Source organism: Knufia obscura (assembly GCF_036327395.1).
Source record: "Knufia obscura strain CCFEE 5817 isolate CBS 148926 chromosome Unknown scaffold_7, whole genome shotgun sequence".
NCBI lineage: Eukaryota > Fungi > Ascomycota > Eurotiomycetes > Chaetothyriales > Trichomeriaceae > Knufia > Knufia obscura.
The window spans coordinates 1,422,118-1,449,613 of NW_027042693.1; the positions used below are offsets into that span (position 1 = coordinate 1,422,118).

General features: G+C 51.6%; 11 protein-coding genes across 11 annotated transcripts; 7 read left to right on the forward strand and 4 right to left on the reverse strand.

Moving 5' to 3' along the window:
- Positions 1–641: 641 nt before the first annotated feature.
- PMZ80_006717 (uncharacterized protein) lies at positions 642–1,972 on the forward strand (the record flags this gene model as incomplete). The annotated part of the gene is made up of 2 exons (XM_064875128.1): positions 642–1,223; positions 1,271–1,972. 2 exons carry the CDS (start codon positions 642–644, stop codon positions 1,970–1,972), a joined length of 1,284 nt encoding a protein of 427 aa, XP_064729528.1.
- A 1,007-nt stretch (positions 1,973–2,979) lies between these two features.
- RPB4 (RNA polymerase B) lies at positions 2,980–3,486 on the reverse strand (the record flags this gene model as incomplete). The annotated part of the gene is made up of 1 exon (XM_064875129.1): positions 2,980–3,486. The coding sequence occupies one exon, from the start codon at positions 3,484–3,486 to the stop codon at positions 2,980–2,982; it is 507 nt and encodes a 168-aa protein (XP_064729529.1).
- A 598-nt stretch (positions 3,487–4,084) lies between these two features.
- On the forward strand, positions 4,085–5,221 carry PMZ80_006719 (uncharacterized protein; the record flags this gene model as incomplete). Its single annotated transcript, XM_064875130.1, has 1 exon — positions 4,085–5,221. One exon carries the CDS (start codon positions 4,085–4,087, stop codon positions 5,219–5,221), a length of 1,137 nt encoding a protein of 378 aa, XP_064729530.1.
- A 1,258-nt stretch (positions 5,222–6,479) lies between these two features.
- On the forward strand, positions 6,480–7,676 carry PMZ80_006720 (uncharacterized protein; the record flags this gene model as incomplete). Its single annotated transcript, XM_064875131.1, has 1 exon — positions 6,480–7,676. One exon carries the CDS (start codon positions 6,480–6,482, stop codon positions 7,674–7,676), a length of 1,197 nt encoding a protein of 398 aa, XP_064729531.1.
- A 940-nt stretch (positions 7,677–8,616) lies between these two features.
- Positions 8,617–9,237, forward strand: RPB7 (DNA-directed RNA polymerase II subunit; the record flags this gene model as incomplete). The annotated part of the gene is made up of 3 exons (XM_064875132.1): positions 8,617–8,865; positions 8,921–9,001; positions 9,052–9,237. The coding sequence occupies 3 exons, from the start codon at positions 8,617–8,619 to the stop codon at positions 9,235–9,237; spliced, it is 516 nt and encodes a 171-aa protein (XP_064729532.1).
- Positions 9,238–10,149: 912 nt separating this feature from the next.
- Positions 10,150–11,751, forward strand: PMZ80_006722 (uncharacterized protein; the record flags this gene model as incomplete). Its single annotated transcript, XM_064875133.1, has 2 exons — positions 10,150–10,458; positions 10,504–11,751. The coding sequence occupies 2 exons, from the start codon at positions 10,150–10,152 to the stop codon at positions 11,749–11,751; spliced, it is 1,557 nt and encodes a 518-aa protein (XP_064729533.1).
- A 1,022-nt stretch (positions 11,752–12,773) lies between these two features.
- PMZ80_006723 (uncharacterized protein) lies at positions 12,774–15,815 on the forward strand (the record flags this gene model as incomplete). The annotated part of the gene is made up of 2 exons (XM_064875134.1): positions 12,774–15,398; positions 15,450–15,815. 2 exons carry the CDS (start codon positions 12,774–12,776, stop codon positions 15,813–15,815), a joined length of 2,991 nt encoding a protein of 996 aa, XP_064729534.1.
- A 1,554-nt stretch (positions 15,816–17,369) lies between these two features.
- Positions 17,370–18,311, reverse strand: PMZ80_006724 (uncharacterized protein; the record flags this gene model as incomplete). Its single annotated transcript, XM_064875135.1, has 1 exon — positions 17,370–18,311. The coding sequence occupies one exon, from the start codon at positions 18,309–18,311 to the stop codon at positions 17,370–17,372; it is 942 nt and encodes a 313-aa protein (XP_064729535.1).
- Positions 18,312–19,174: 863 nt separating this feature from the next.
- Positions 19,175–20,056, reverse strand: rpl15 (60S ribosomal protein L15; the record flags this gene model as incomplete). Its single annotated transcript, XM_064875136.1, has 4 exons — positions 19,175–19,315; positions 19,402–19,628; positions 19,694–19,850; positions 19,970–20,056. 4 exons carry the CDS (start codon positions 20,054–20,056, stop codon positions 19,175–19,177), a joined length of 612 nt encoding a protein of 203 aa, XP_064729536.1.
- A 569-nt stretch (positions 20,057–20,625) lies between these two features.
- On the reverse strand, positions 20,626–23,800 carry PMZ80_006726 (uncharacterized protein; the record flags this gene model as incomplete). The annotated part of the gene is made up of 2 exons (XM_064875137.1): positions 20,626–23,366; positions 23,416–23,800. The coding sequence occupies 2 exons, from the start codon at positions 23,798–23,800 to the stop codon at positions 20,626–20,628; spliced, it is 3,126 nt and encodes a 1,041-aa protein (XP_064729537.1).
- A 2,687-nt stretch (positions 23,801–26,487) lies between these two features.
- On the forward strand, positions 26,488–27,489 carry PMZ80_006727 (uncharacterized protein; the record flags this gene model as incomplete). Its single annotated transcript, XM_064875138.1, has 1 exon — positions 26,488–27,489. The coding sequence occupies one exon, from the start codon at positions 26,488–26,490 to the stop codon at positions 27,487–27,489; it is 1,002 nt and encodes a 333-aa protein (XP_064729538.1).
- Positions 27,490–27,496: the final 7 nt, after the last annotated feature.

Genomic DNA, 27,496 nt, shown 5'->3' on the forward strand with positions numbered 1-27,496 from the left:
TGTTCCTGTGTCGCAACCACAAGTACCGGAGGCAAGTTGCACGAAAAAGGTCTGTTTCAGACGTCGTCAGTCAGCCAGCAAGATTTTTGGTCTTGGTTGAGCCACTCACCCAGTAGCGCAATCTTGCCTGCATTGATTGAGAGGGTTTGGAAAGTTAATATATGGGCTTCGAGCAGCATTAGAGACAGAAGCTTTGCTTCGAAGTTCTGGATCCGAGTACAAGAGAGGTAGAGAAACAGGAAGAAGAGGAGAACGAAGAAAAGTTGCAGCTGACGCAGCTTTATACTGACTTGTCACCAGCTTTGAAGCGGCTGTGCAGGTGGGAGTGTTGATACCCGTCCGCTCACAGTGATTGGTGGCGAGCTAGGAGTGACAGAGGCTCTATTGGAGTTGATGGTCCGTGAAAGTGTCTGTTTGAGCACTGCCTGTATCAGGTACAAAGTATTTCACAACATCACACCCTGCTCGCGCAAGCACTACTTCTTTTCCCAAGCATTGAGCGCGCAACTACTCCTTGCAGGAATCTGCAAGTCCTCTCAACGACCACCTCTCTGAATCCAGCCCGTCTTCTCTGATACCTCGATATTCTCTCTAGAGATCTAAGTTCGAGCGGCGGTGACTAGAATCTGTCGCATCTCGTCATGGAGCAACAACTTGTCATCTTCAAACAATTCCTCGCAATTGCGAACAGAGCCGACCTGCAAGATGGCAAGCAAGACCTCCGAGTCGAAGGTGGTCCGAAGTTTCTGCATGCCGCCTTCTACCTATCCAAGGACAAACCTCTACATCTGAGCCTCGTCATCCGCGCTATCAAAACAACGATTGACAAGTCTTTCGAAGCTGCGGGCTTCACATTATCGACTGACAACATTCTCGGCATCGTCTTCTACTATACTGACCCTACTGGTGTGAGGATGACCACGAAGCTGTTCGATATCAACACGCCGATTAAGGCAAATTTGGCAGCTGACATTCTCGGCAATGGTCGCTCCGCTTCTCTCTCGGTCCTACTTGTGCTCAAGCAAGATGCCTGGCACAAAGCCGTTAGCCCATTTGTCACACAGATCTCGTACAAAGATGACCCCATGGAGAAGGCTAGACGTCTCGGGTTCCCACCAGGGCTCCTGGCCATCGCTGAACAAGAATGTGAAAGTCTCAAAGAGAAGTCTCAAGGTTCTAACCTTGACCTCAAGTTCTCTACTCTGTCAGTCGAGAACGAATCTGTTCAACTTCAAAACACATCTGATCGACTCAACACTATCGGCAAGAGCAAGATTCCGAGATAGCTCAGCTCAAAGCCGAGCTATCCAAGCTCAAATCTATCATTGCTTCAGCCGAGATCGACATTACAGAAGTTGCAAGAATCAGTCCAGAAAGTCTAGCACCATTTCTCAACGACTACGTGCGCAACGAGAACTCCCGACTCGAAGCCGAAGTGGCCGAGCTCAAGTCTGTGGTCGAAAGTATAGAGCTAGAAGCCGAAGAGCTTGGGAAATTCGACCTTGCATGCCTAGCACGACACGCCCCTGCCGCCTACTCCAGAGAAAACTCCATCCTAAAGGCCATGTGTGACGTCCGCCAAAAGCGCATCCAAGAACTTGAGGAGAAACTCCAAAAGCAAGAGGCCAGCGCCAGAGAATCCAAGGAGCGTGCCGACAAAGCAGTCACTGCGCACAACGAAGCCGTTAAAGATCTGATCAAGACATCAGCCACCCTCACCGACAAGAAGGAAGAGTTTGACAAGCTAGAGAACCGTTTCTTTCGACGGGGAGAGTACTGCGATCGTCTGAAGGCAAGAATTGAGGAGCTCAAGGATAATACTAACCGCTGTGTACGGGCAGTGGTTCGTACTTCTTACACGATGGGCTTCACTCCTGACCAAGGGGATCTCGAACCAAAGGAGCAGAAGGAGGCCGAGCAGTCACCTGTTCACTCGGGTGATGTTCCCGCTGATGTTCATATGACTGGTTAATGGAGGGAGGCTTCAAGCGTCCTCGTTGTTCTCTTCCGCCGAGATTACCAACGGTGTTTTCTTCTCGTCCTCATGATCAATCATTCTCACATTCGATTCAGCATGGTGTTCAGGAACTGTGTTAGGGAAACAAAGGTCTTGTTCGGTCGGCGCTTACTTTTCCTTTGTTCGATTCTGGGCTGGGTTTATACAGCCACAGTGTTTCACGACGCTGCCTCGCTTTACATATGGTAGCGATAAAAATTCTACATGAAGTGTGCTTTCAAGGAAGGGTTCTCAATTGCTCGAAGTGAGCATATCCTTGCAGTGGGCTGTATGGATACATAGGTAGTTGCTACCGTTCTTGACCCCCCAGTCAAGATCACCATCTGAGCCACAATGACAACTATCAAATTCTTCTTGTATATCTTTCGCGCTCTCCCTCTTGTACTGCATTCACGTTGTTGCTGGTTAACGTCTTAGATAACCTGTGCTTCTTTCTCTCCATCACAGACTACAGTATGGTCAACATGCTTCTTCGTAAAATCATGCAATTTTCATTGTGCCCCATGAGGAGCAGTCTCGTCAATCTATGCCTGTGGGTATCATAATGTGCCAAATCTCAAAGCCATGCAAAGCAGCTCATACTGCTCGTCTTGATTCCTTCATTGTCCAGCCACCTTTGAACCGTGACCACAATTTCTGTCATTCACACAGCACTGCCCCAGCCTAAATTTCGTAATTTCTGTTTCCGCATTTTGACATACTTGCCCGGACTCGGTGTTCTGACCATTGATCGTCAAAAAGACCTTGCTTGCCTGGGTGTATCCGGCATACCAAGATACTCAGGCCCTTGGCTGTCGTTGTCAGATGTCCCTTGATCTCCAATCTATGCTTGTACAAGATCACACTGTCGCAAGTCGTAGTCGAGTATTCTGCCACGGCGGACACATGCTCATCCATCATCGTAGCCACCTCAGGCCTCCATTATTGAATAAACCATTCCCATCCACCACCGCCCCATCCAACTACCCCCCCAACTGCGTATGCTTCTTAATCCTCGTCAACTCCTTACACAAACCATCCAAATCCTCCTCATTCACCTCCCCAACCTCCACCTTCCTCTCCAAACTCGGAATCAACGCCTTCGCCTCATCCGCACAACTCGGCACCAAACTCCCCAGCTGACTCCTCTCGAACCTCTCCATCCCGCCCGCATAAGAATTAATCACCCGCTCCGCATCCTCCGCATCCTGCATCTGCTTGAACACCGCGAATAAGTCCAGATACTCGCGCGTCTTGAATAAGGTATCGGTGTCTTTTATGGCGTTGTTGCGCTCGTGTTCGGTGGCGTTGGGATTTTGTTCTAGGAGGCGCTTTTTGCGGGCTTCGAGGGACTTGTCGAGGATGATGCGGGCTTCGGAGAGGTTTAGGGTTGGGTCGTGGGTGAATTCGCCGATTGAGAGGTTGCGGCCTGCTTCGAGGTCTGTGGAGGAGGTTGGGGCGTCGCGGGAGGGGGCGGCGTGGGTGGTCATTGTTGGGATGGAGTTTGACTTGATGGTGCGGAGGTGGAAGGGATGTGTTTCTGGGTAGAAGGCTGTAGTTGTGGTTGTGGCTGTGGAGGGAGTTCAAGGGAACACACTGCAGGAGGGTGTTGTGGAAGATGATCGGGCAAGGTCCTAGATTTCCAGGGGCCTGAGGTGTATTAGTGGTAATATGAATCCAAGTCTAGAAAGCATGCTTTTGTTTGAGGTGGTGGTTACTACCTACGGTCACGGTTTCGAAGTCTGCTAGCCTCGCGAGGCTCCGCCCGTCTCGTTTACAAAGTCCTGATGCGCTTTCTCTGCAATCGAGCTCAGCATCAACAAATCAATCGTCGCATCGTCCGATTAGCCCGTGCTTCTCTCAGCATGGAGGGTATGTGCGCTCGATGCGTCCGACTGACGCTTGGGAGCAGAAATGCTGTCCGTCGGCACCCTACAGTGGCTCTCAGGAGCTTGTCTACGTCAAGGTCACTTTTAGCAGAAGGTATGTCCGCTGAAAGCAGGTTCATTGTCGAAGCTGACGTTTCATTCTACAGATGACTCGACCGACTCTGGCGTTGCAAGAGCAGGAAGGTCGATGGCGGACGCAATGGCTGGGAACAGTCAAGCTCGATCTCCCGCACCGGCGCAAAGACCTCTGGTGCGCAGGACGTCAGGTCCGACCGAGGGTGACAACCCACCCCAGCGGCCGCTTGTTCGTCGAACTACAGACACTGGTGCTGCTCCTGCTCCAGTACTACGGCGAACGGCCCCTCCGCAAGGTGGTCAGGGCGGACAGGGCAGTCGAGGCGGATATGGTACCGAGGGTGGACAAAGCAGTCAGCCTCGACAGAGCAGTCAGGGTGGACAGCTATTGCGTCGTACAGCCCCTCAATCCGGCTCTGGTGGCTTCCGCAGCTCAGGCGGCTCAGGTCAGCTCTTGCGTCGCGTTGGAGGACAGCAAGGAGGAGTCCTGCAGCGGACTCGATCACCGAGCGGTACGACCGGCAGAACAGGCCCAGGAGGACGAGGCCAATCACGAAGACCCCAAGGCCCGCAAACAGACCGAAGACGGCGTAGAGCAACAAGAGAAGGAGAGGACGACGAGCATGACTCTGCAGCCGTTGAGCAGCAGATGGATGAATACATTACGAAATATGTTGACCGCCCACCAAACCCAACCGAGCCTGTACCATATAATCCTACCAATATGACACTGGAGGCTCTCAGAGCCGACTGGCCAAACACAGCCATGACTACATCTGGCATGACAGAATCGGTCATCCAGAAGATCGAATGGCTCGCCCGCCGTCTTCCACATGGCTATCAAGGTCCAGAACAGATAGCTGAGCACTATCTCAAGGGCAATCTCACCCGCTTTGAGTCTGAGGAAGAAAAGCAACAAGTCCTGAAGATCGCCGCTGAGATGTCAGCCAAGACGAAGCTGGAGTCCGAAGAAGGCACTCTACATAAGCACGAGACGCCGAGATTCCAAATCGTCAAGGATCCTGCTTTCACCTCGATGTCCGATAAATCATCTGACAAGGGCTACTTGGTCCAGACGAGTGTGAAGGGTGATTACGGCGAGGTCGAGAAGCAGAGGTATCCTTTCATGCAGAATGCTGCCAGAATGTTGAACAACAATGGGAGCTATGGACCGGCGCAGATGCAGAGGCTGCTTGATAGAGTTCAGACTTTGATACCGCAGGGAAGGACCCCGGCTGCGCAACAGATCAAGAAGGCATGAGTACGGGCGAGGTGAAAAGGTCATTGATCTTCTTCAGCGCCTCTAGCAGTCTCTGATGAGTACGTGTTGTAGCGCCTTAACTGTACAGTGTGTCCCGCTACAGCAGACCTCAGATCTAGGTAGCCATTCTATGACTTTGTGGCTGCCACGATGGTCGCAGTCACAAGGCAATGCGGCATGTCGTGTAAATACATTCACGGTCTACCTCTGGCGCTCTTGACCATCGCCTATTGTAACCTCGGTGCATTGTTATCATCCACTTCCCCTGTAGGCCGAACCTGCTAGGTAAACAAAGTCGCGTACGATATGCTTCTCGACGCGCTTGCACAGCTTCGTCTGGTTTATCTTTCCTCCCGGAGTCGGGCCATTCCGCTTGAAATAGCCGACAAAAGCTACACAAGGTCAGCACGGACCTCGAGCGACATCTTGCGTGACATAGCGTCAGCCACGAGAGCGGTGTGACCGTGCTAGAGCCCTGGTGGCCAGCTACCACGTTGGCGTTGGACCTCTTCGATATGTTTGCAGCTGCTGGTGAAGCTCGGCTTGCATATTCTCCTTACGCCAATCTTGCATTAGAGGATTCTCTTCTGTATCCACATTTGAGATGTTCTTTTCCTGGCCGAGGCGCCGACGAGCCAGTTAGAAGTGCTCGACCGTCCCCAGCGAATGAGACCGCTCCTTCTTTGTGCCAATGAGAAAAAGGAACGACACCTCGTACGCTCAGACCAGCATCACAAGATTCAACAGCGGCCCATGCAATTTTCGCTTCGGCGGTCAAGAACCCAAGAGCAGTCACAAGCTTGAGATCGAGGTGTGTGAGCTCAAGGCGGACGTCTGGCAGAGCATCTCGCTTCTGAAACGGGTCTCGCATATCTCGAATCGCCTCCTGCTGCACTGCAAGCTTAGGTTCATGCACGCTGTCAATCTCTCCTTGTTAACTCGGATCTAGCACATGATAGACTCGTCGGATTTGTTCTGGCTGTCTACACGAAGCTATGGCTCTGATCAGGTGTAACGCCGTCCTCGCATGGTCACCCGCTCTGCTGCATTAGAGCTGTGAGCTCCGTCTCCTGAACCCTTCTTACTACCACTGACCTCGAATTCTTAAAGCAAACACCCCTGCACAGCTCATCAAACCTTCTCTCCCATAGGGTTCGAGCTGGCTCTTTCACCTATGAACTTCTTTCGCTACTAACGGTCGAGACTTACATAATACTAACCACCAATCTTCTTTGTTCTCTAGGCCATTGTCTACGAAATGGATAATTTGATTCATATTGTGGGAGAGGAGCTGAACAACTGGGAGGAGCAGACTGCAGATTCGAAGAGATTTTCCGTATTCACCCAACATGTCATGCTAGCCGAGAAGATCAGCAAGCGCCAGCACTTGACTCCCAGAACCTCAATGCAGGGAAAAGCAGACAGGAAAGCATCCCAATGTGCCAAAACCAGCCTGCCGTCAAGCAATCTGGAAGCAAAGACTACCCCCTCCAAAGGGCCCTCGTCCAAGATTGCACCAGTGAATATTGGCGGGCCTTCGCATGAAGGTCATAAGACAGAGGAGACTTGTCGACCGAGTCAGTCTGCCTCCGGAGAATGGACGTGGCGACCCTCGATTCCTCGCCGGACAAGCAGTATGAGTACAAGACGTAGGACAGGCAACGGCGCTCGGCGACCAGACCTGGCCACCTTCCATCGGCGAAGCTGCCAGCTTTTCAGTTCTCTTGATTCCACTCTTTCGAATGCCACGGCCACTGCCTCCAATGGCAGTCGTACCAGTACCAGCACCTCTCCCAGTCTCACGTCTAGCGTCACTACACAAGCTACCTCGATTCTTGACGACTATGAATACAATACTGTGGCTTTCCCATCGTTGCATCTCGAACTACATGACCCACGGGTCCTCACATCGCGCAGGCAGAGCCGGTCGGTCACTTCTCCTCAACTAGGCCCACGTCGATCATCCTCTCAGCTGAGCCCGGAGATTACCTCTACAGAGCAAATCTTCTGGACCTCTGAGGCGAAACGACAGGCAGATTACGCCAAGATCGACGCCGCTCACGGTGGGTTCAAGGGTTTTGTCAAAAAATGTCTGCCTCGCCGATGGGCTTGGGCACATGGCAAGAGACGTAACTTTCATCAATCTCTGGTGCCAGGGCCTGAGCGAACCAACGATTCCGATGCCGATGAGGATAGTGTTCGAAGGTTCCGTATTAGCATCGCTTCTGCAACGCAAGAAGCCATCAGATCCGTGGAACTTCATGGTGTCTCGCGTGCCAACACACCCGTCCCGTTCAGCTCAGAAGTCATGGCAGGCGAGCCTAGACTTGACCTTGAGACGGGCTATGTTGGAAAGAAAACCAAGAAAGATGGTTCCGTGACGAAGGTGCTCTCCAAGGTACGCTCTCCACAAGGTCTAGCAAGCATGTTTCGCAGTCGACCGAGCAAAGCCTGAGAATCATCGACTTGAAAGACAGCCTAGCACGAGATGAGCCACAACGAAGTAACAAAACGATATCCACGTACAACGACATCACGACCATTCACGCATAGAGAACATCACGACCACACATGAACATGACATGCAACAAGGTGCACATTCGACCAACGAACGAGGCCGTACCTCGGGCCTACAACGACACACAGCACTACATGAACAACGAACTTATCCATGATCTTGATAGCAAACTGCAACTATCAAACATTGACCTGATGACAAACATAAACTTACCAGACATGCCTCAACTTTGGCCACTGAAAGCCGCGAGGCTACGATTCACAAATTCTATACATTATACAAAAGCTGGTGATCACGGTGGAATTCGGCTGGTCAGCCTGTTTTACATGGCTTGGAGGTCTGCTTCTTGGGGGCGTGAGGCAGGCGGATTCAGGAAGATAGACCTTGTGACCGTATAGCATCAATGATATACCCTTTCAGAAGATTCGATCCGGCTCGCCAGTCTCTGCATTCCCATGCTATTGTACATAGTTAGATACGTACAAACTCGAGCTGCCCTTTTCCCAGTAAACACTACCATTGTGGTATGGCAAGGCTGTCGCCTGAGTAAGGCAGTAACTAAATTGCCTTGTTGCGCTAAGATTGACATGCGACACATTCAGTACGAGTACCAACCTATTCACATTGTTAAAAGCAGGCACCCAACTATCGACCTCGCCCTCCGAATACTTCCCGAAAGCCTCCTCCCTCATCACTGTTGACCGCTACCTTCCTTCGTCTATTGTATCTCGGCGCCATACCAGCGAGCGCAAAAAAGCTCCTCGATCGGACGATAAAATAGACTGAGCAACACAGGCCACGTCGCAGGCCTCTCGCGCACCTTTCTCCTTCCACCTTCTCTTTAGCAGCCGTCCTTGCGATCTAATCCCGCGCCAACATGTTCTTCCTACGATACCTCGAGCGGGAGATCTCGCTTCATCCATCGTTTCTGGGGAACAATATCAATGATTTCCTGCAGAGGAAATTGTACGAGGATATGGAAGGGTCATGCAATGGTGAATATTACATCATTTGCATTATGGACATCTACAATGTCAGCGCGGGCAAGGTGCGACCGGGTACTGGCATTGCAGAGTTTACCATTCTGTACAGAGCAATTCTGTGGAAGCCATTCAAGGGCGAGGCGGTAAGTCGCACGATACCAGATTGCGCAAAAGAAGCACAGCTGACAAGTGTTGCAGATTGACTGCGTCGTTCAAGGTGTCAAGCCACAGGGTGTCTTCTGCGAGGCGGGTCCGTTAAGCGTTTTCGTGAGCAGGATTGTAAGACTTCCCAGAAACTGGTACGAGGCACAGTACTAAAGGAGATACAGCACCTGCCACGAGACTATAATTACAACCCCGACGCTACGCCCGTCAATTACTCTGGACCAGAAGGCGATGTCATCGCGAAAGGCCAGTGTGTGCGGGTACAGATACTGGGTCTTCGAAGTGATGTCAACCAGCTGTTTGCGATTGGCAAGATGTCTGCTGGCTGGTTTGGTGTGCTCGGAAGCTAGTCGCATGATCGGAACAGGCTCTTCCTACCTCGATTGTGTGGTCAAGAAACGACATATGGCCAGGCCACACATCGCCCAAACGTTCTCAGACACAGCACGACCGACTGGCCTAAGCTAGTATGGGTGATATTCTTGCTAACCACCCACACGCGATGGGGAATTGTTTCAAGCCGATAACAACGGCTCGAATAAAAGCGCCTCTGCATGCGCAGGACGCATATCCCAGCCGCGTATCGCATACACCAGCTTTCCGAGCTACTGTCCACGAGGACAAACACGATTTGTGTACAATTGCCGGACCACGGTCACCCATCTTGCGAGGAGGATGCAGTTGTCCTTGTGGCTTTGATGCTACTCTGTGGCGGCGTGTGCTCTTCTTTCCAATATTTTGGAATTCGGTTGTCCATATCCAAACGAGGACTTGCGTAACAAATGATTGGCACAGTCGAGACGATGGAACTGCTTCATGTCTCTGTCAATCAAGTTCGAGGTTGCCTCGAAGCAGCGAAAAATGATACACCTTGATCTCTTCTTATCGTCTCGTAGTCATCTACTGCAATTGTCTATCTGTGATCATCGTAATAATCATTGTATTACAACGCCGTAGGACCGCTAATCTCTACATCTCTCGTCATACGATATTGGCGTCGTGGTCTGGTATGTACACTACCGAACACGTACAGCATTAAGTCATTTATTTTCACCACGAGGATACAGTAGAAGGAACCATTCAGACCCTTGCAGCTTGCCCCTGCATGATTACGGTGTTTTAAGTTTCAATGGCAGGTCGCTCCACCATGCCTGGTTTATTTACCAGAACAACAAATGCTTGCACTCCGCATGTGATTCTAGACATGACCGCAACAACATAGAAACCTTGGTGCATCTTCATTCCAGCCAACATCCACCAAAATGGGGCTTCAAGCAGTATATGAGCGCTTTCTGGCGTCTCCAAACCCTCTGAACCTGGCCGAAAATGCGACGTACCAGTATGTTACAACACTGACAAGCTTCAAGCAACAAGGCGCAATCATCAGGCACTTGGAGGATCAGCACAAGAATGTGGTCAAGAAGAAGACAGAGAAAGTCATCAGCGCCGTCGAAGGCTTGACTTCAGTGGCAATCATTGTGGAGACGACTCTCGAATTCATCTCCAGCGGGGGCGCATATTTACCAGGTCTTGACAATTTCATTATCGACAGAACTGCTACCCTGCCAGTGGTGAGTGGAACGCATTCTCAGAGAGGTCGTTGCTAACAAGACCAGACGCACTTCGTCCGCTTCGATCAAGATGACAAGATTATGCAAGTACAACTCAGCTGGGATCAAGGAGATCTGCTTAAGCAGGTCGAGGTCATCGGCACTCGAGGCAAGAACTGGCCAGTCTATGGCGGCAAAGACCAGATCAAGATGATCACTGCAAGCACGGATTCTCACAACCAAGTCAATCCAGCTCCTCAATTAAGTCCACGAGGCAGGAACCGTAATGGCGCGGAGCGTGGTACCAGTCCAAGCAAGAAGTACATCAAAGATCCACACGCCAGTCTAAACCTGTACCAACAAGAAGTGGATGAGAGACAACCTTTAGCACCAAATCCTGTCGCGCCGAGAGAGTCCCACAAGCCAGCTCCAAGAGAAATGAGCGATCTGTTTGCTGCAGGCCACGAGGACTACGCACCTGCTGCTCCAGGTGCTTCACCGAGGAAGGCCGGCAAAGAGAACGTCGTTGCACCCAAGGGCGCTGGTCACAAGAAGTTCCAGCCTTCTCGACTCTTCAATGTAGAAGACAGTCCTCCACCAGCAGAGAAGAAAATATACAAGACCAATCCTGCAAGATACGACCACTTCGACATCGGCGATTCATACGATGATGCCTTCCAGCACAAATCCCAGAGCCAGAAGCAACAAGACATGCCTATCCATCCAAAAGGCGGCCGAACGACCCAGCACAATTCACATTGGGACTTCCAGGACTATACGACACCCGAGAAGGTCAAAGGGAAAGTTCGGGACCAAGACGTTGTACACTTCGGATACGGGGAAGACAACAAAGGGGAAGATAAAGCTGCAGGCCAGCAACCCGGCAAAGCAAGAAAAGACCAGGAGGCTCACTTCGAAATTCAAGACGAAGGCACGCCTGTCTATCAGCCAATCGTGCAGCAACCACGCAAGGATGCTGATGCACACTTCAGCCTCGCTGATGAACAAACACCTGCGCCCAGAAGGATCATTGGTCGCACCAAAGCTGCCGAAAACTTATATGCGGATCCAGTCTTTGACGAACAGCCAGAGGAGCGGCCACTTGCCACCATGTCTAACAATGCTCGCAAGAACTTCCATTCCTACTGGGATATAGGTGAAGATTTGGAGGCCAGTGAGAAGGCCGCCAAGACTGGTCCATCACGCAAAGGCCCCGAGATGCATCGAGGTGGTGCTGACGACAGTACTGCACCTAAGCAACAGAGTGCGGCCGCACGTGGACGCGAGCGAAACGATAGCTTCTGGGACTTCTAGAAGAATACGAAGATGACTCTGGCGTGATGATGTGAGCGGCCTAACACGAACCTTGTCTCTGTGAGGAGGCGAAGCAGTGTGTGCTTCTCTAGCAATGTGTGCTTCTCTAGCAATGTGTGCTTCTCTAGCAATGTCATGCAATAGCAGAGGGAATTGTTGAGCCCAGCAGCAGGCAGCAGTTTTATCACCAGCGAACATTACCACGGGTTTAGCGGCTTAGCACCGGCAGGGGGTCCTTAAGGCCGCCCACGACCCCCGACTTTATGTAAGCCTACACCCTGCATACCATACCATGACTCATTGGCCTACAAAACGCGCACCATTCCTCTGCCTGATTTGCGAGATACTGCAGTATTCTAGCCTTTGTTGTGGGCAGAGACGCTGAATTCGAACAGCAGGACAAGATTGTAGAACGTGCCCATAAAAGAGATCTGGGGAGTACCATCGAAGCATATTTTTCCACTTTCAGCCCCGATGCAATCGGTATTCCGTGGCCACGCGCATGATGGTGCTGAAAAGCGTTAGGTAGATCTAATCTGCTCTTCGGAGTCCCCTCTTGAAAGTCATCTTGGCAAGACGCTGATACGCCGGGTTATCGATCGTTCATCGGATCCATTTGCTTTTGCGACAAGGTCATGTAGTGTTGAATATATGATTAAATCTGCTGTGTTTCTACAAACACTTCTGTCGCGAATCCTGTTCTCCCCAGTAGCGTGTACATTCTGTCAGTCGTGAGCTGCGACTCAATGCTCATAAGCTCACGCGCATCGAAACGACGTCACCTTGCGACTCGACACTGCCGTACCGATCACCGCTTACGATTACTAGTACTGGCAGGGACGAGCGACTATTGAACCTGCCTCCTGACAAAGTTGGATTGAAGACTGAGCATAGCCTATTTGGTTTCGTATAGAGAAGCGAACCGTATCCGCTGAGAGCAATCAGCGACGGATCTGAACTCTTGCGTCGGTCGCAAACACTTTACTACCACCATCTTCAGCCGCCGAGCCCGATTGTCTACTATGCAGAACGAAGACTCGAGTATGGACCAACAGAGTCCCGCCTCAAACTCACCAAATACTACAGGACCCAAAGCAGACAACTACCGAGTAATCCGGAAACGAAACCGTGTACCTCTTTCTTGCGGCCCTTGCAGACATAGGAAACTGAAATGCAACAGACAGAGTCCATGCGACAACTGCATAAAGCGAGGCGACAGTCAGTCATGCTCTTATGCAGCACCGGCAGCGAAGAGGAAGGGGACGAGCAACAGTGCAGGGAGTGGTGGGACACCAGATGATATGCAGAACAGGATAGACCGTCTCGAGGGACTGGTGCTATCGCTAATGACAAACGGGAACAGCTCGGGAGGAGCCCCAGCCGCACACGCAGCAATCCACGGCGCGAGTGCGCCCGGCAGTAGCATTGGAAGTGGCAGTCTAGGGCCAAACCTCGATAGCCAGCTCGATGACAGCATGATGATGCAGCAAGACAGTGAGGGCCCAGAGGCGGAATCAGAAACAGACGGCGTGACCAAGAGCTTGGGAGTCCTGAAGGTTGACCAGGAACGAAACAAGACATTCTACATTGGTGAGGCGCACTGGGCTGCGCTCCTGAACGAGATATCTGAGGTGAAGAACTATTTCGCAACCCACAAGAAAGAGTATGAAGCACAAATGGAGAAGATATCTGAGACACGTAAGAACGCAGGTGTGGACATTGATGCTGGTCCTGCGCTGTTGTTTGGCGCGACTGTTCCTCCTCCGAGAAGCGAAATCCTGCGAGCACTGCCTAGCAAGTACATGTCTGATATCCTGGTGGGTCGTTACTTCAATACTTATGACCCAGCGACACATATACTGCATGGACCGAGCTTCCAGAGGCAGTACCAGGCTCATTGGCAGAGTCCGGAGAAGACGAGTATAGTCTGGGTGGGCATGCTCTTCGCCATTATGCGTCTGGCTATGCTCAGCTTTGCAAGAGAAGGGGATGAACCGCCGGAATTCAAAGGCAAGTGTCAGGACATGGCAAGTACATTCCGAGCACAGATGGCGCATTGTCTGATCACGGCTGATTACACGAAGCCGCATGCGTTTATCATTGAGACGCTGATATTTCATCTTCATGCTGAGTACTCGTCCAATCGAGATTCGGAGACAAGCGTTTGGGTGCTGATGGGTATGATTGTGCGTCTGGCTATGAGAATGGGATTCCACAGAGACTCGAAGTTCTTTCCTGATGTGACGCCGTTTCAGGGTGAGATGAGGAGGAGAGTATGGAGTTATGTGAGGACAGGAGATTTGCTCTTCAGCTTTCAGATTGCTTTGCCGCCCATGGTGAGATTGGGTGATTCTGATACAGATCTGCCCAGGAATATTTACGACGATGAGTTCGACGAAGGAAGTACACAATTGCCGCCGCCCAGACCACAGAGTGAAGCGACGCCGATATCGTATATGATTGCAAAGAGCAAGCTAAGTCTTGGGTTCGGAAGAGTGCTCGAGGAGATCAACGGTGTGCAGAGGAAGAGTTATGATGAAGTGCTGAAGATCGACAAGGCCCTGCGCGACATCTATGACACTGTTCCAGAGCACCTGAAAGTGCGGCCCATGTCAGAGCAGCAGCTGGCACCTATGGCACTTATTGCAGCACGATTCGGCCTGGCAACTGTATACAACAAAGCGTTGTGCGTACTACATAGGCGATACGTCCGGATGGCACGACCAGGCAATCGCTACATGTACAGCCGCAAAACATGTCTCGAGTCCGCCATGCAGCTCCTGGACTTCCAAGCGGCAAACTATCAGCCACCAGATCGTCCAGGCCGAACGAAACCTCATTCACGTCACAATACTGGTAGCTTGATTGCACATGACTACCTCCTTGCGGGCACACTAGTCTGCATGGATCTGTACTCTATGCGAGAAAAGATGGGCTCAGATAACGACGAAAACACGCCAAACTCGAATTCTAGTGCGGCCACACCGGCGTCGAGTACATCTGGCGGCAGAGGCAGCGTTAGCTCAGCTGAAAACGAGGTCTATATTCCTGGTCTAGCGTATACAAGAGCCGACATCATAGGAGCCCTCGAGCGGAGCCGCGATATCTGGATGACACAGCGCGACATGAGTATGGAAGCATACAAAGCTAGTGAACTGCTGAATGTGCTACTTTATCACCTCAAGCCGACGTATCCGCCCCTTCAGCCAATGCCGCCGCCGAACGGGTCGGCAATGGGTCACGGGTCTGGTAGTAACGATGAGCAGACGGCGGCCATGACGCTTGGTATGCTGCAAGCGGGCAATATACCAGGCCCTGGTGGCGTACCTGGTGGTGTCCCCAATCAACAGGCGATGCAAGCGGCACAGATGGCTCAGCAGGCGCAAATGCAGATGCCCCCAGGTGGGACGGGTACACCGATGGCATGGGATAAGAATACTATGGAGGCGTTAATGGCTGGGAACGGAACTCAGGTGGGCAGCGGACAGAACAACAGCATTTTCGGTGCGAATAATGACAGTATTGGTATACAGTCTCAGAATGGGGATTGGGGAAATCTATTCGGTGCTGGTAACGGGATGTTCCCGCAGAGTATCTTTGGAGCGAACCAGGGTGGTGCTGGGACACCGGCGATGAATATTGATTGGGTATGTCAATGTCTTCTCCTCGTGGTGACTAGGGATACTAACCGTGAACAGGAAGCATGGGACCAATATATGGCACCAGCCAATCTCTCGCTCGATCCCATGGCATCGCTCTGGTCAAGTGGCGGCTCACCATCGAACAACAACTTCTCGCCTGATCAGTCTGTGGGCACGAACTCGAATGCACAGAGCAGAGCAAACGATAGCAGTTTTGGCATGGGGGCCAGCTTTTATGCGAGTCCGCAACAGAATCAAAATCAAAGTCAAAGTGGGCAGATACCGGGTTCGAAGCAAAGTCCGGCTCAGGAGGGTCAGGAGGGTGCTGGGGCAGCGGGTGATACATTCATGGGTGCGGGTACGCCTGGGGCCGGTGGCATGGGGTTAAACGGGTGGAAATGGACTGCTATGAGTGGGAATTAAGTGGGCTGAGTGATTAAAACTGGGACTGGTATGCGATTGGGCCAGATGTATTATAGGATTTTAGCTGTGAAGATGCGCTGACGGAATTGAGGGCATCATGTTGTTATGAAGGATGAACGAGATGGATGATGTCCTTATAGGTATCGAGCTGGGGTTAGTAGCCGTACATATTGAGCGTTCATGTTGGATATCTGGATCTGAGCGCCAGGAGGAGCACACAGGAATCTGACAGCCTCGCCGCTTCCTATTCTACAAACGACTGTGCGTGGCGGGTCGTTCTCTTTGGTGACCTTCGTTCTTTACATGGCCTATTCTACTTATAGCAGAACCGGCTCTCCAGCAAATTATCAGCCCACTCGCCTGAAGCTCATCTAAGTCGACCGACATGAGGCCGTGCCTTCTTCATCTGGGTCGTACCTTCCTGCCTTGGGTCGTACCTTCCTCCTCCCACATGTCAGTCGTACCTTCCCACTATTGAATCGCACCTTCCCAACCTTTCTTTCACGGTCATGCCTTCCTCATCTTTCTTTGCGTCGTGCCTTCCTTCGTTGTGATGCACCTTCCCTATGCTCTATCTTGATCGCGTCGTGCCTTCCTGAATCACAGTCGCACCTTCCTCGATTGGCTCATACCTAGGGTCGTACCTTCCCTACAAACATCGTGCCTTCCCTAGTAATGGTCGTGCTTGCCTCATCTGATTTGTGTTTTCCTCTCCTTCGGGTCGCACCTTCCCTCCTCTGGGTCGCGCCTGCCTGCAGCCGGTCGTGCCTTCCGTACCCGTTTCCGTGAGGCCGCACCTTCCCTAATACTCGTCCTCGGTCGTACTTTCCCTACCGTCTTTCTAATCGTGCTTTCCAGGGTCTCTCCACTCGAGTCGTGCCTTCCATGTGAAGGGTCGTACCTTCCTTTACTACTGGGTCGTACCTTCCTTCAATGAGTCGTGCCTTCCTTCACTCCTTCACTGAATCGTGCATTCCCAATCTTCTTGACCGGTCGTACCTGCCTTGGCCATGCCGCACCTTCCTGCTCTGCTCTCCGGGTCGCACCTTCCTGTTGTCTGATCGTGCCCGCCGTCCGTATTTCCTTCTGTGTCGCACCTTCCTAGAATTTGGGTGATGCCTTCCCTTCAATCTTCTTCTTGGACCGTGCCTTCTCGCCTACAGTCTTTCTTGGGTTGCACCTTCCCTGATAGCTCCTCGGTCGTAACTGCCTCGTCGCCTTGCCAACCGGTCGTGCCTTCCTAAATCTCACAACCCGGGTCGCAACTTCCCTTTTCTGAGGGTCGCGCTTTCTCTCACTACGTCGATCGTGCCTGCTCCCGTGTTTTCTGCGGTTGTTCCTGCCTCGTTCCCACATGAGTCGCGCCTTCCTGATGAAACGGGCGCAACTTCATTATCGTGACGATGTCTCCGCAAGTCGTTGCGCCTCCTCGCGCGTGATGGCTACACTCGCAGGGTGAGACACATCGTCTTCGTGCGGGTTGGCGTAGGAAAACTCATATGTAGTAGACATCAATGAGCACCATAAAATGCCAATGTAGACTATAGAGATCCATCACAATTTTGCCTTCCAAGCTTCTTCGAATGTCCTCTGCTCTGCTACAACGCTCGTGCTTTTTCCGGTTGTTGTTGCCTCATTCTCCGCCTTATAGCCTTCAAGCAGAAAGCTGACATCTACCTCGATTTCCTCGCACTGAAATCCTTCCTTGGTTCTTCTCTCCCTAACATCGTCCGTAAGCGTAGATTCATCCGGTCCACTACCAATCAAAACCTCCTGACAGTCATCGTCCGCTACTCCGTTTGCGAACTGAGTGACTAGGAAGTCGACGCGACGAGAGCCCAGTACGATCATTGGCGCGTGCCACGTACCTGGCGCATACGTGACTGCCATTGTGGGTGTGTTTGGATCGTTCAATGGAGCGAGGAAGGCGCGAATATGTGTAAGGTCTGGTGGGTTTGGTGGGTGCGAAGAGGGTTTTGGCAGGGTTGGTGCTACGAGGATGAGCATGTAGGTCTTGTCTTCTATACTATAGTAGAACTCCGAGGGGCCTGGGTGTGGAGCAGAGTAATTGAAGGGACAGAAGGTTTGAGTTGTATACGGGTGTCGTTCTAGGATTCCGAGCTTGAGCTTCAGGTTTTGCCTCCGAGTGCTGGCAGATTCGTCACTTGAAGTGTAGATGTTTTGCCGAGGGAAGGAGGAGAAGATGCTCATTAGGCCAGCTGATGGTTCGGCTTGACTTGGGGAGCCATGGGAGGTTGGGTAATTGTTGGTCAAGGGTGAGATTGGGGAGCTTTTGAGGGCTGTTGACTGGTTTGCTGGGACCGGTCTGGGTTGATGATCGGGGTATACTGGCAGGGGTATATCTGGTGGGTATGCGGTAATGCCGGAGCACAATGGTGAAGCGACGACTGTGCCGAAATGTGCAAAGGCGGCGGGTGTGAGTGGCTCGGGACGTAGCAAGAGAGCTGCTGCCGGACTGATAGATGGAAGGGCCATGTTGAGATGATGGCGATTTAGCTAGCTTGTGTCTGAGTCCTTCGGATCAGTACATAAAAGTGATGCTTTGGTTCCGTGTTATGTACTTGTGGCATCGAACGCGAAGCGGTAGTCTGTCCGTGTTCTCAAAGGTCGACGAAATGAACTACAGAGCGGTACCTATATGCTCAAAAGAGCAGATTCCGCCAACATATCTCAATCGTGAATGCCGCAATCCTCAAATCCTTTGTCGTGTAGATACGATTGCAATTCGGGTAGAGCTAACATTTATCAAACATGGGCGTTCTCCGGTTTGAGCGAGACAACGACACAGTCCTGAGTCAAAGAGCATCGAAGGGAAGACGTAGAATGCTTCCGCGTCCGCGCAGTATGTCAATGTTAGGAGCAGGTACGATGTGAAGCCTGATATGTGACTGGGAAGGAGCAGAGTCCGAATGATCACAGGATACGCGCCAAGGCCAGCATTTCTTTGAAACGAAGTCACCAGCAAGCGAAGAAACCGGCACGGTCGTGTAGCATAAAAAGAATGCGAGCGGTCGGAAAAACATTTGCTGAAGTTGCATGAAATTGGTATCATTCATCTTGAAAATGAGCATTTGACTCGTATCACTTCTCTGTCGGTTTTTGAGTAGCAGTGCCTACGGGACCACTCCTATACTGCAAGTAGCGCCGAAGCCTTTCTCGCAAGATGTGCATTGAATAGGCAGAGGACAGACCCAACAAGATATCGGACTGCCGCACACACCCTCCTCATCAGATCGCCATCTGTGCCACAAATGCCATTCCTGCTCTGCGTATATACCATCGCATGGTCGTGAGTATCGCTCTGCAAATCACAATCGTTACTTTCGGGAGCGAGACGCTTATCTGTATCTCCACAAGCTGAGGGTGTTGTGTCTCTTCCAGGTCTTCCTTCGGCCAGCGGTGGTGTGGTTGTAGCCGTGACCCTTTCCGAGACCACGAGACTTCTTGCCAGTAGCAGTAAGGCCACGAGATTCTCGGTGCTGCAAGAATTGTTAGCCATATTCTTGAATTCCTGCTGCAGCTGCAGATCCTCTAAAATCGTGCTGCCACCTGATATAGAGCGTACCTTGTGAACTGGGTTGACGATCCAGTTGATTCTTGGGTCTCGTCGAATAGCCTTGTGAGAAGGATCAACAAGGATGACCTCGAAGTACTTGTATGTCGAATCTTGGTTGATCCAGTATGAGTTAAGGACTCGCAAGTTGGCGCATCGTCGACCGACTCGTTCCTCGGCGGTGGATCGGAGCGATCGCTGGTACTTCAGCTGGTTGATACCCTGGTTGGTAGGCTTGCCTGTGAACCATCGCTGTCAGCAATTGTCCTCCACACAAGTTCGCAACTGTTCCTGCTGGACATACCATATGTAGCACCCTTTCGCGAAGGTCTCTTTCGGCCACCTCGTCGAACTCGGACACGGTAGATAACGTAGCCTTGCTTGGCCTTGTAGCCTAGTCTTCGTGCCTTGTCTGGTCGGGATGGTCGAGAAGCGCGGTGGATGACATTCAATTGTCGAAGCTATATTATGCACTCTCAGCAAATGTTCAACGAGTGTATAGCAAGACACGTGAGATAGTGCCACAATAAAGAGTGCGCATTGTGTATGCCATCTCTTGTGTCTCGGGAATTCATCTCACCTCCCAGCAGCGGACTCGTAGAAGGAATCGCAGGACATCGGATTGCTTCTTCTTGTGAAGCTCTTCCACGTATTTGAGGGCACCCATCTGGACAGAATTAGGCGTGTGCGGTATAATATGGTGAGGATATCTACCTTGACTGTTTGGGCCTGGCGAGGAACTTGTGGTGTCGACGAGGTGAATTCAGATTTCGATGTTCAGACTGCAATCCGCAGATTCGCTAGCGTTGTGCGCCAAGCAAAATTATTCCTCTCGGGCAAGAACGTGTAGCTGCCTAGTAATTGAGGCAGCAAGGTATGAAGGCACTGCATGAGAAAACACCAGAGCCAACTATAACACTGAACATGTTAGGTACAGATCGATGAATTATGTACGGCTGTCGTGCTCCTGAGACACTGAAAGAGGGCGATGCCATGCATATTCATTCGAGCTCGATACAATGTCAATGCACCAGTGCTTTTCCTTTGATCACTCTTTGCGCGCTATTGCGGTGCTTCTAACATCAAGGGAAGTGGCCAGCTTGATGTTCCACTTCCAAGACAAGGTATGGGCTTGCCTCATTGATACAAGAGAAATTTCATTGAAGAGTACTGCTTTCGCTCGCACTGTCAAAGTACAATCTATACTTCTATCATCTAGCCCACTCTATGACCAGTCTAATCCAGTTGCGCCTCAAATTCATCCTCATAGACAGCAGGACCGTCCTCACCAGTTTGTACACGATGCAATTGCTCAGCAATGTAATTCTCGGTATGGCTGTTAGCCTCACTCTTCCTCCTCTGCCTCTCGAGTGTCTCTTCTTCACCAAATGCATCGCTTGCGGGGACCTTAGGGAAATAACCAGATCTCTCGCCGTCATCACTGCCGTTTCCAACGAACGCGCCATTGGCGACTGAATGGTTTCCGAGCGATCTCGATGTCGACGATCTGCGCATCCTTGGTCCCGTTGGCCCAGGCGTACTGACGCCGATCGAGTTCTTTCTGCTCGCGCCTTTGGCATAGATATCGTCAAAGTAGTGATGAGCTGCCGTCCCTGGCGTTCGAGGTGTTTGCGGTAGGCGACAATTGATGCCGGTGTCGTGGATCATCTTTGCGATCAAACCAGTCCAACCACATTGATGGCTGGCACCGAGACCACGGCCTGAGTCACCATCGAAGAATTCGAAGAACCACAGGTAGTCTCTCCAATGTGGATCGTAGTCGAGCATGTCATTGCCGGAGTTGACAGCCCGTCGGCCATCGTCGTCCCGGACCATCAAATGTTGCAGACGGTGCTGGAGCTCTTCTGCAACGTGTCCCAGGTGCATGTAGTCTCCTGATCCTGTCGGGCATTCGACCTGAAAGCTCTGACCGTAGAACATGTAGTACCGTAGCAGCGACTCGACAAGCAGGAAGTTGACGGCAATCCAGATCGGACCTCTCCAGTTCGAGTTGCCACCGAACAGACCAGAGTCAGAGTCACCCGGTACGTAGCTGACCTTGAATTCCTGACCATTGACATCCATGCTGTAAGGATGTTTCTCATGATATTTAGACAAGCTGCGAATGCCGTGAGGCGACAAGAACTCTGTCTCATCGAGCATGTACTTGAGTAGCTTCTCAAGTCGCTCCTTGCTCACCAGGGACAGAAGTAGCCTCTCGTCTTTACCTCGTTTTCGCATCGATGCCATGTTCCGCTCCGCGACATCGTGTCTATTCTCAATGAACCAGTTCATCCTCCGCTTGAAGTTTGGAAACCTGTTAATCAACTCCGGCTCCAGCGTCAAAGTAGCATACAGTGGTATCAGACCAACAAGTGATCGCACAGGCAATTGCTGTGACCACGGGCCACCCCAGGAGATAGCATCATAGTAGAAGCCATCCTCATCATTCCACAAACTCTTCTCTGTGCCACCAGCACGGAAGCTCATGGCATCGGAAATGAGGATGAAATGCTCGAAGAACTTCGACGCGATGTCCTCGTATGTTCTCCTGTGCTTGGCGAGCTCAAGAGCAATGTTCAACATGCACAGTGAATAGAAAGCCATCCAGCCTGTGCTATCGGCTTGCTCAAGGACACCGCCCGTGGGCAATGGCTCGGATCGGTTGAAAAGACCGATGTTGTCTAAGCCCAAGAAGCCACCTTCGAAGACGTTCTTGCCTTCAGCATCCTTCCTGTTCACCCACCAGGTGAAGTTCAGCAGCAGCTTCTGGAAGACTCGCTCGAGGAAGTCCAGATCTTGTCGTCCGTACATCTTCCGCTCGATCTTGAACGTTCTGAATGTGGCCCAGGCGTGTACCGGAGGATTGACGTCGCCAAAATTCCACTCGTATGCCGGCAGCTGTCCGTTCGGGTGCATGTACCACTCTCGAGTGAACAGATCCAGCTGCTTCTTTGCAAGCTCAGGATCAACCATGGCCAGAGGTATGCAGTGGAAAGCAGAATCCCAAGCCGCGAAGAACGGGTACTCCCACGAGTCAGGCATTGATAATATATCGTCCAAGAACATGTGCTTCCACTGAGCGTTCCGAATACTTTTCCGATTCTCTGGTGGAGGAGGCATGTTAGGGTCTCCATTAGCCCATTGATCCCAGATGAAGAGGTAATGCTGTTTGCACCAGAGCATACCAGACAACGCTTGTCTCTGAATGTTGCGCAGATCGTCAGTCATTGGCAGGGGACTTATGCGGTAGTAGAACTCATCCGCCTCTTGTCTTCTCTTCTCAATGATGTCGTCGAGGAGCTCCTCGTTAAGGTAGCCATCGTACCGTTTCGATAGCCGGAAACGAACGACGGCGCATTCACCAGGGGGTACACCCTGACCCTGACCAAAATCGTACCAAGCAGCAGTTTTTGTACCCGTGCATCTTGGGTTTATTGCACCCTTCTCTTCGTCCACAATCCATCTATGGAATGCATCCTTGACGTAAGGTGTCTTGTTCTCCACGCCGTAGAGGCCGTTGAGATTCGTGTCGTTCTCGGTGAACATGAGCTGAGGCTGAACATCTTCAGCTTCAGGACCACAACCGGGAGACGGCGAAAGCTGGAAGAACCTCGTCCCTAGCTTGTGATGCTTTGTCTGTGCTGTCATAGGACCGACCATGCGCATGCTGGGCTTCTTGTTCGCAGGCTCATGGCCCCAGCTCCAGGTGTTTCGGAAGGTGACATGAGGTATGATGTGCAATGGAGCGGGTTCTGGACCTCTGTTGTATGCTGTGACACGGAATAGCAGCTCATCAGGGTCGTCCGTCTCTTTGGCGGTCTCAATGAAGATGTCGAAGTATCTATTGTCCTTGAATGCATCGGTGTCGATGATATTGTATTCTCGTTCCAGTCGACCTCGTTTTGCGTTCTCTGCTATCAGCTCTTCGTAGGGGAACTTTCGCTGCGGTAGCTTGTACAGATATTTCATGTAAGCTGAGATCATGTTAGTCTTCAGCATTCCCGAGCAAGCAAGGGCACTCACAATGCGTAGGGGTATTGTCAATATGGAAATGAGCTTCCTTGAGCGACTCTCCATGGTTTCCTTGTGGATTGCTCAGACCAAATAGTCTTTCCTTGAGGAAGGGATCCTGCTCGTTCCAGAAGGCAAAAGTGACATGCTGGAGACCATGGCTATCACAGACACCAGCAATACCATCCTCTCCCCATCTGAATGCTCTTGACCGAGCTTGGTCGTGGGAGAAGTGGCTCCAAGCATCACCGTTGTCGGAATAGTCTTCTCGGACTGTAGCCCACTGTCGCTCGGCGGTGTAACATCCCCATTTCTTCCAGTACTTCTTGCGCTCGCGGTCTTCTTTCAGACGCTTCTCCTCCTCGCAGAGATACTCGTGGTGATCGACAACAACCATGACAGGGCTTTCAGAAGATGCTTGGACTAGCTAAGACGACGCTCAGAGAGCTTGGAAAGTTTCAAAGACGGATCAGAACATGACGCTACAAAGAATCTAGGAATATGAGGTTTGTAGGGCGTGCACTGAACGTATCAACAATGGCTCAGCAACAATTTTCGCGAGTAACGCGGGCAGAGGACGCGATGCTTGTTCCTGCATCTTCCCGCCGCCGACTATTTTATTCTGCGGCCCAAACTTCCATGCCATAAAACTTCCAGCGGCGCCCGCCCCGAACGTCACTGCACGATAAGGGTGGGGATGAATCAGGCAAGTTGCTGCTCAACCATATCTGGCCAGGGCGAGTTCCTTGTTTCTCGCTGTCGTCCGCTTACAGCAGAGAAACGACTCCGAGTCACATTGAATTGCTGTAGCGGTGAGCAGATTTCAATGCTTTGCTTCTGGCCAGACCGTGAGTGCTCCTTGTCAAAGGCCGTTCGCCTCCTCAACAATTTTCAGATCTTGCATGGCAGCATCGAACCTAGGAAACAGCTTACCTGCCAATGAAGACGAGCTGATCTCCATTAGCGGGCTCCGCTTGAGGCTACCAGCCACGTGCTGAGGCGGTGAACTGTTGAGCCGACAGCCAATCACCGAGGTTGCGCGAAGCATAGGAAAGCTACTGCGGTACCGAATACCCTCTGCTGACAAGTAACAGCACTAACGGAGCGCAACCTTTGACAGCATCACGCAGAAAACATCTGCGTCTCGAGGGGAGCTGTATACAGCACCCAACCGGGTTACCGGGTTTGCACAGCCAGTGCGTTGCCTTGTGGCCTGAATAGACTGCAAATGAACTCTTGGTGCACTGTGTAAAGGGGACGGCTACACTCGCTCGACGATGAGAAAGGAGGAATCTGTAACAGAGCTCTAACTGGAAAGCAGGAACAACCGTCGCCGTTGGCCCGCCTTCGAGCGTGACCAGACTCACTGTCCACGACGATACTGGGGAGCTCATATACCAAGAGGCACGACCTCGATCAACCGGAAGGCACGAACCCGTTCGAGATGACTGGCACATAAACCACCACAATGCAGCCATAACTCAGACCAGTAGCAACTCAATGCAGACCGAGCAAGCAGGGAGACAGGCTCCATACTCGTTAGCCAGTACCTCATGTCACTCGTCGACATGCATCAACAATAGAGCCAAGCACTCCTCAGACAACCAACACAGAATGATCTCGTCACGGCTCGTCCGCGCACTCGTTGCCTGTTCGCAGTCACCCCAAAGTCTTAGTATTCGAGCATACCGGTGATTCCCCAATATGTGACTGCCAGGTGGGTTCACCAGCAAAGAAATACATCGCCGGATCTGTATTATCTCCCACAAACCTTGTGGTCAGGCTGAAGCGACTGCATGGAGAGGTGAGGCACTGGATCATCACGATTCTGCGCTTGGCATACCCAAGAGGTGGTATACACTGTGAGCACCCTAGGCCGTCTGAGTAAGTGCAGCGTACCATCGGCGCAAAGGAGCACTGCAAGTCTCTCAGCCCTCGCAGTCAACGCCATATGCCATAGAAACCCATCAGATGTCCTCCCCATCCCTATGTCAGCACTCAACCATGCCATCTGCACAATCAGTCAGCAACACAGCATGCTCGATCACGACCTCCAGTAGCACGCGAGGTTCATGGCATGGTTTGTGGCTGGTCTCATCTGCGTTCGTTTACACCACATGAGGAAAGTGCATAGCTGCGGACGAGCAAGTACATCCCTCATTTCTCCCGTATCTGTCGTGCACGAAGCTGAGCTGGCGGAAGGTGAATGGCGCAAACCACGGGATCACGATGCTGATGCTCGTATTGACAATGTGGGGGGCCTGAGCTGTTCATGCAGGTGAAGGGTCTGCAGCATAGAACTGCGAATGTCGGACAACATCGCTGGAGCTGATGATGAGCTACTAGATGGAAGCAGGTAGAAGCCATGGTACTTGTATATCATGCGCTTAGCGTCTAGACCCTCCTAGGAAGGCGACTTTTTCCAAGAAGAGTTAGACATCCGAGAGCTGAGGTGCGTCTGAACCGAGCGAAACAAAATGATGTCAACCAGAGCTCATTGCCGAGAAAATGTCATGCATGCCGGACATTATCAGGCCTGCTGATAGGTCAGATTATCATGCGGGTTCCATATCCGGCGCGAGATCGACCATACTTGTAGCATTTCAACGTTTGAGGTTTTGCATCTTAGAGTTTGCTGGCTCACGCCTGCATAAGTCGGCGTATCTATGCTATTGCATAAGCAACAATTGCGTTAAGATGCAGATGTGATTTGCTTATCAAAGCCTCGGTACCAACAGTGGTGCATATTGTTTGGTGGATGCACTAGGACTGGGTACAAACGATGTGTTGAAGCTTCAAGGATTTATTGAACTCCACCATCGACCATACCACTGCGTATCGCAATGCGACCAGATATCTCGACATGTTGACATGGTTTTTCACGTTTCGTCATTGCGGCTCTTCGTCTTGTGTCGTAATGAAGGAGGCATAAAATCCGTTCCCGTGCATTGACTTGATAAGCATTCCACCACACCTGCGACTTTGATATATATAAAAACTGACAAAATCCAGCTTTGCCTCTCCAGTCCAAGTCGTATCAGCAACTGCACCTGAAGATAATACAGTAAACACACAGCTCTCAACATGCCTTCCTTCACAGTATACAAGGGTTCCGAGAAGGGCCAGGTCGTCGAAACCAAGACGGAGAAGCCAGAATTGAAAGCGAACGAGGTACTCCTGAAAGTCACCCACTCAGGCCTGTGTGGAACTGATGTCCACTACAAAAGCACGGACATGGGGCTTGGCCATGAAGGCGTCGGTGTCGTTGAGGCCGTTGGTCCTGAAGTGACACTGTTCAAAAAGGGTGAACGAGCCGGATGGGGCTACAACCACGACTGCTGTGGCCACTGCAAGCAATGTATGAGCGGGAACGATGTCTTCTGTCCAGAAAGAAAAATGTACGGTTACGCCGACCTGGACCAGGGCAGCATGGGCAGCCACGCGGTATGGAAGGAGTCGTTCTTGTTCAAGATCCCTGAGTCGATGGCCAGTGAACACGCTGCCCCACTGCAATGCGGTGGAATCACGACCTACACAGCTTTGCAGTTGTATCCAGTCAAGGCGGGAGACAGAGTTGGCATCATTGGTGTTGGTGGTCTTGGCCACTTAGCCATCCAGTTCGCATCGAAGATGGGTTGTGAAGTTGTTGTCTTCTCTGGTTCCGACTCGAAGAAAGAGGAGGCCATGAAGCTCGGTGCAAAGGAGTTCTATGCGACAAAGGGCCTGAAGGAGCTGAAACTGGAAGGGGATCGGGGCATTGATCGCCTGCTCGTTACGGCATCAGTACAGGTCGATTGGTCCATGTATCAGAGTATCATGAACCCGATGGGCGTCATATACCCCCTGAGTGTGTCGGAAGGCGACTTGCAGATGCCGTACATGCCGCTCGTCGTGCAAGGTCTTAGAGTGCAAGGTAGTGTTGTCGGCAGCAGGCAGATACACCGAGAGATGCTGGAATTCGCAGCAGCTCAGGGTGTGAAGCCTATCATCCAGACGTTCCCCATGTCCAAGCAGGGCATCGACCAAGCATTCGAGGCGCTGGAAGGTGGCAAGATGAGATACAGAGGTGTTCTGGTAGCTCAATAGCCCACCA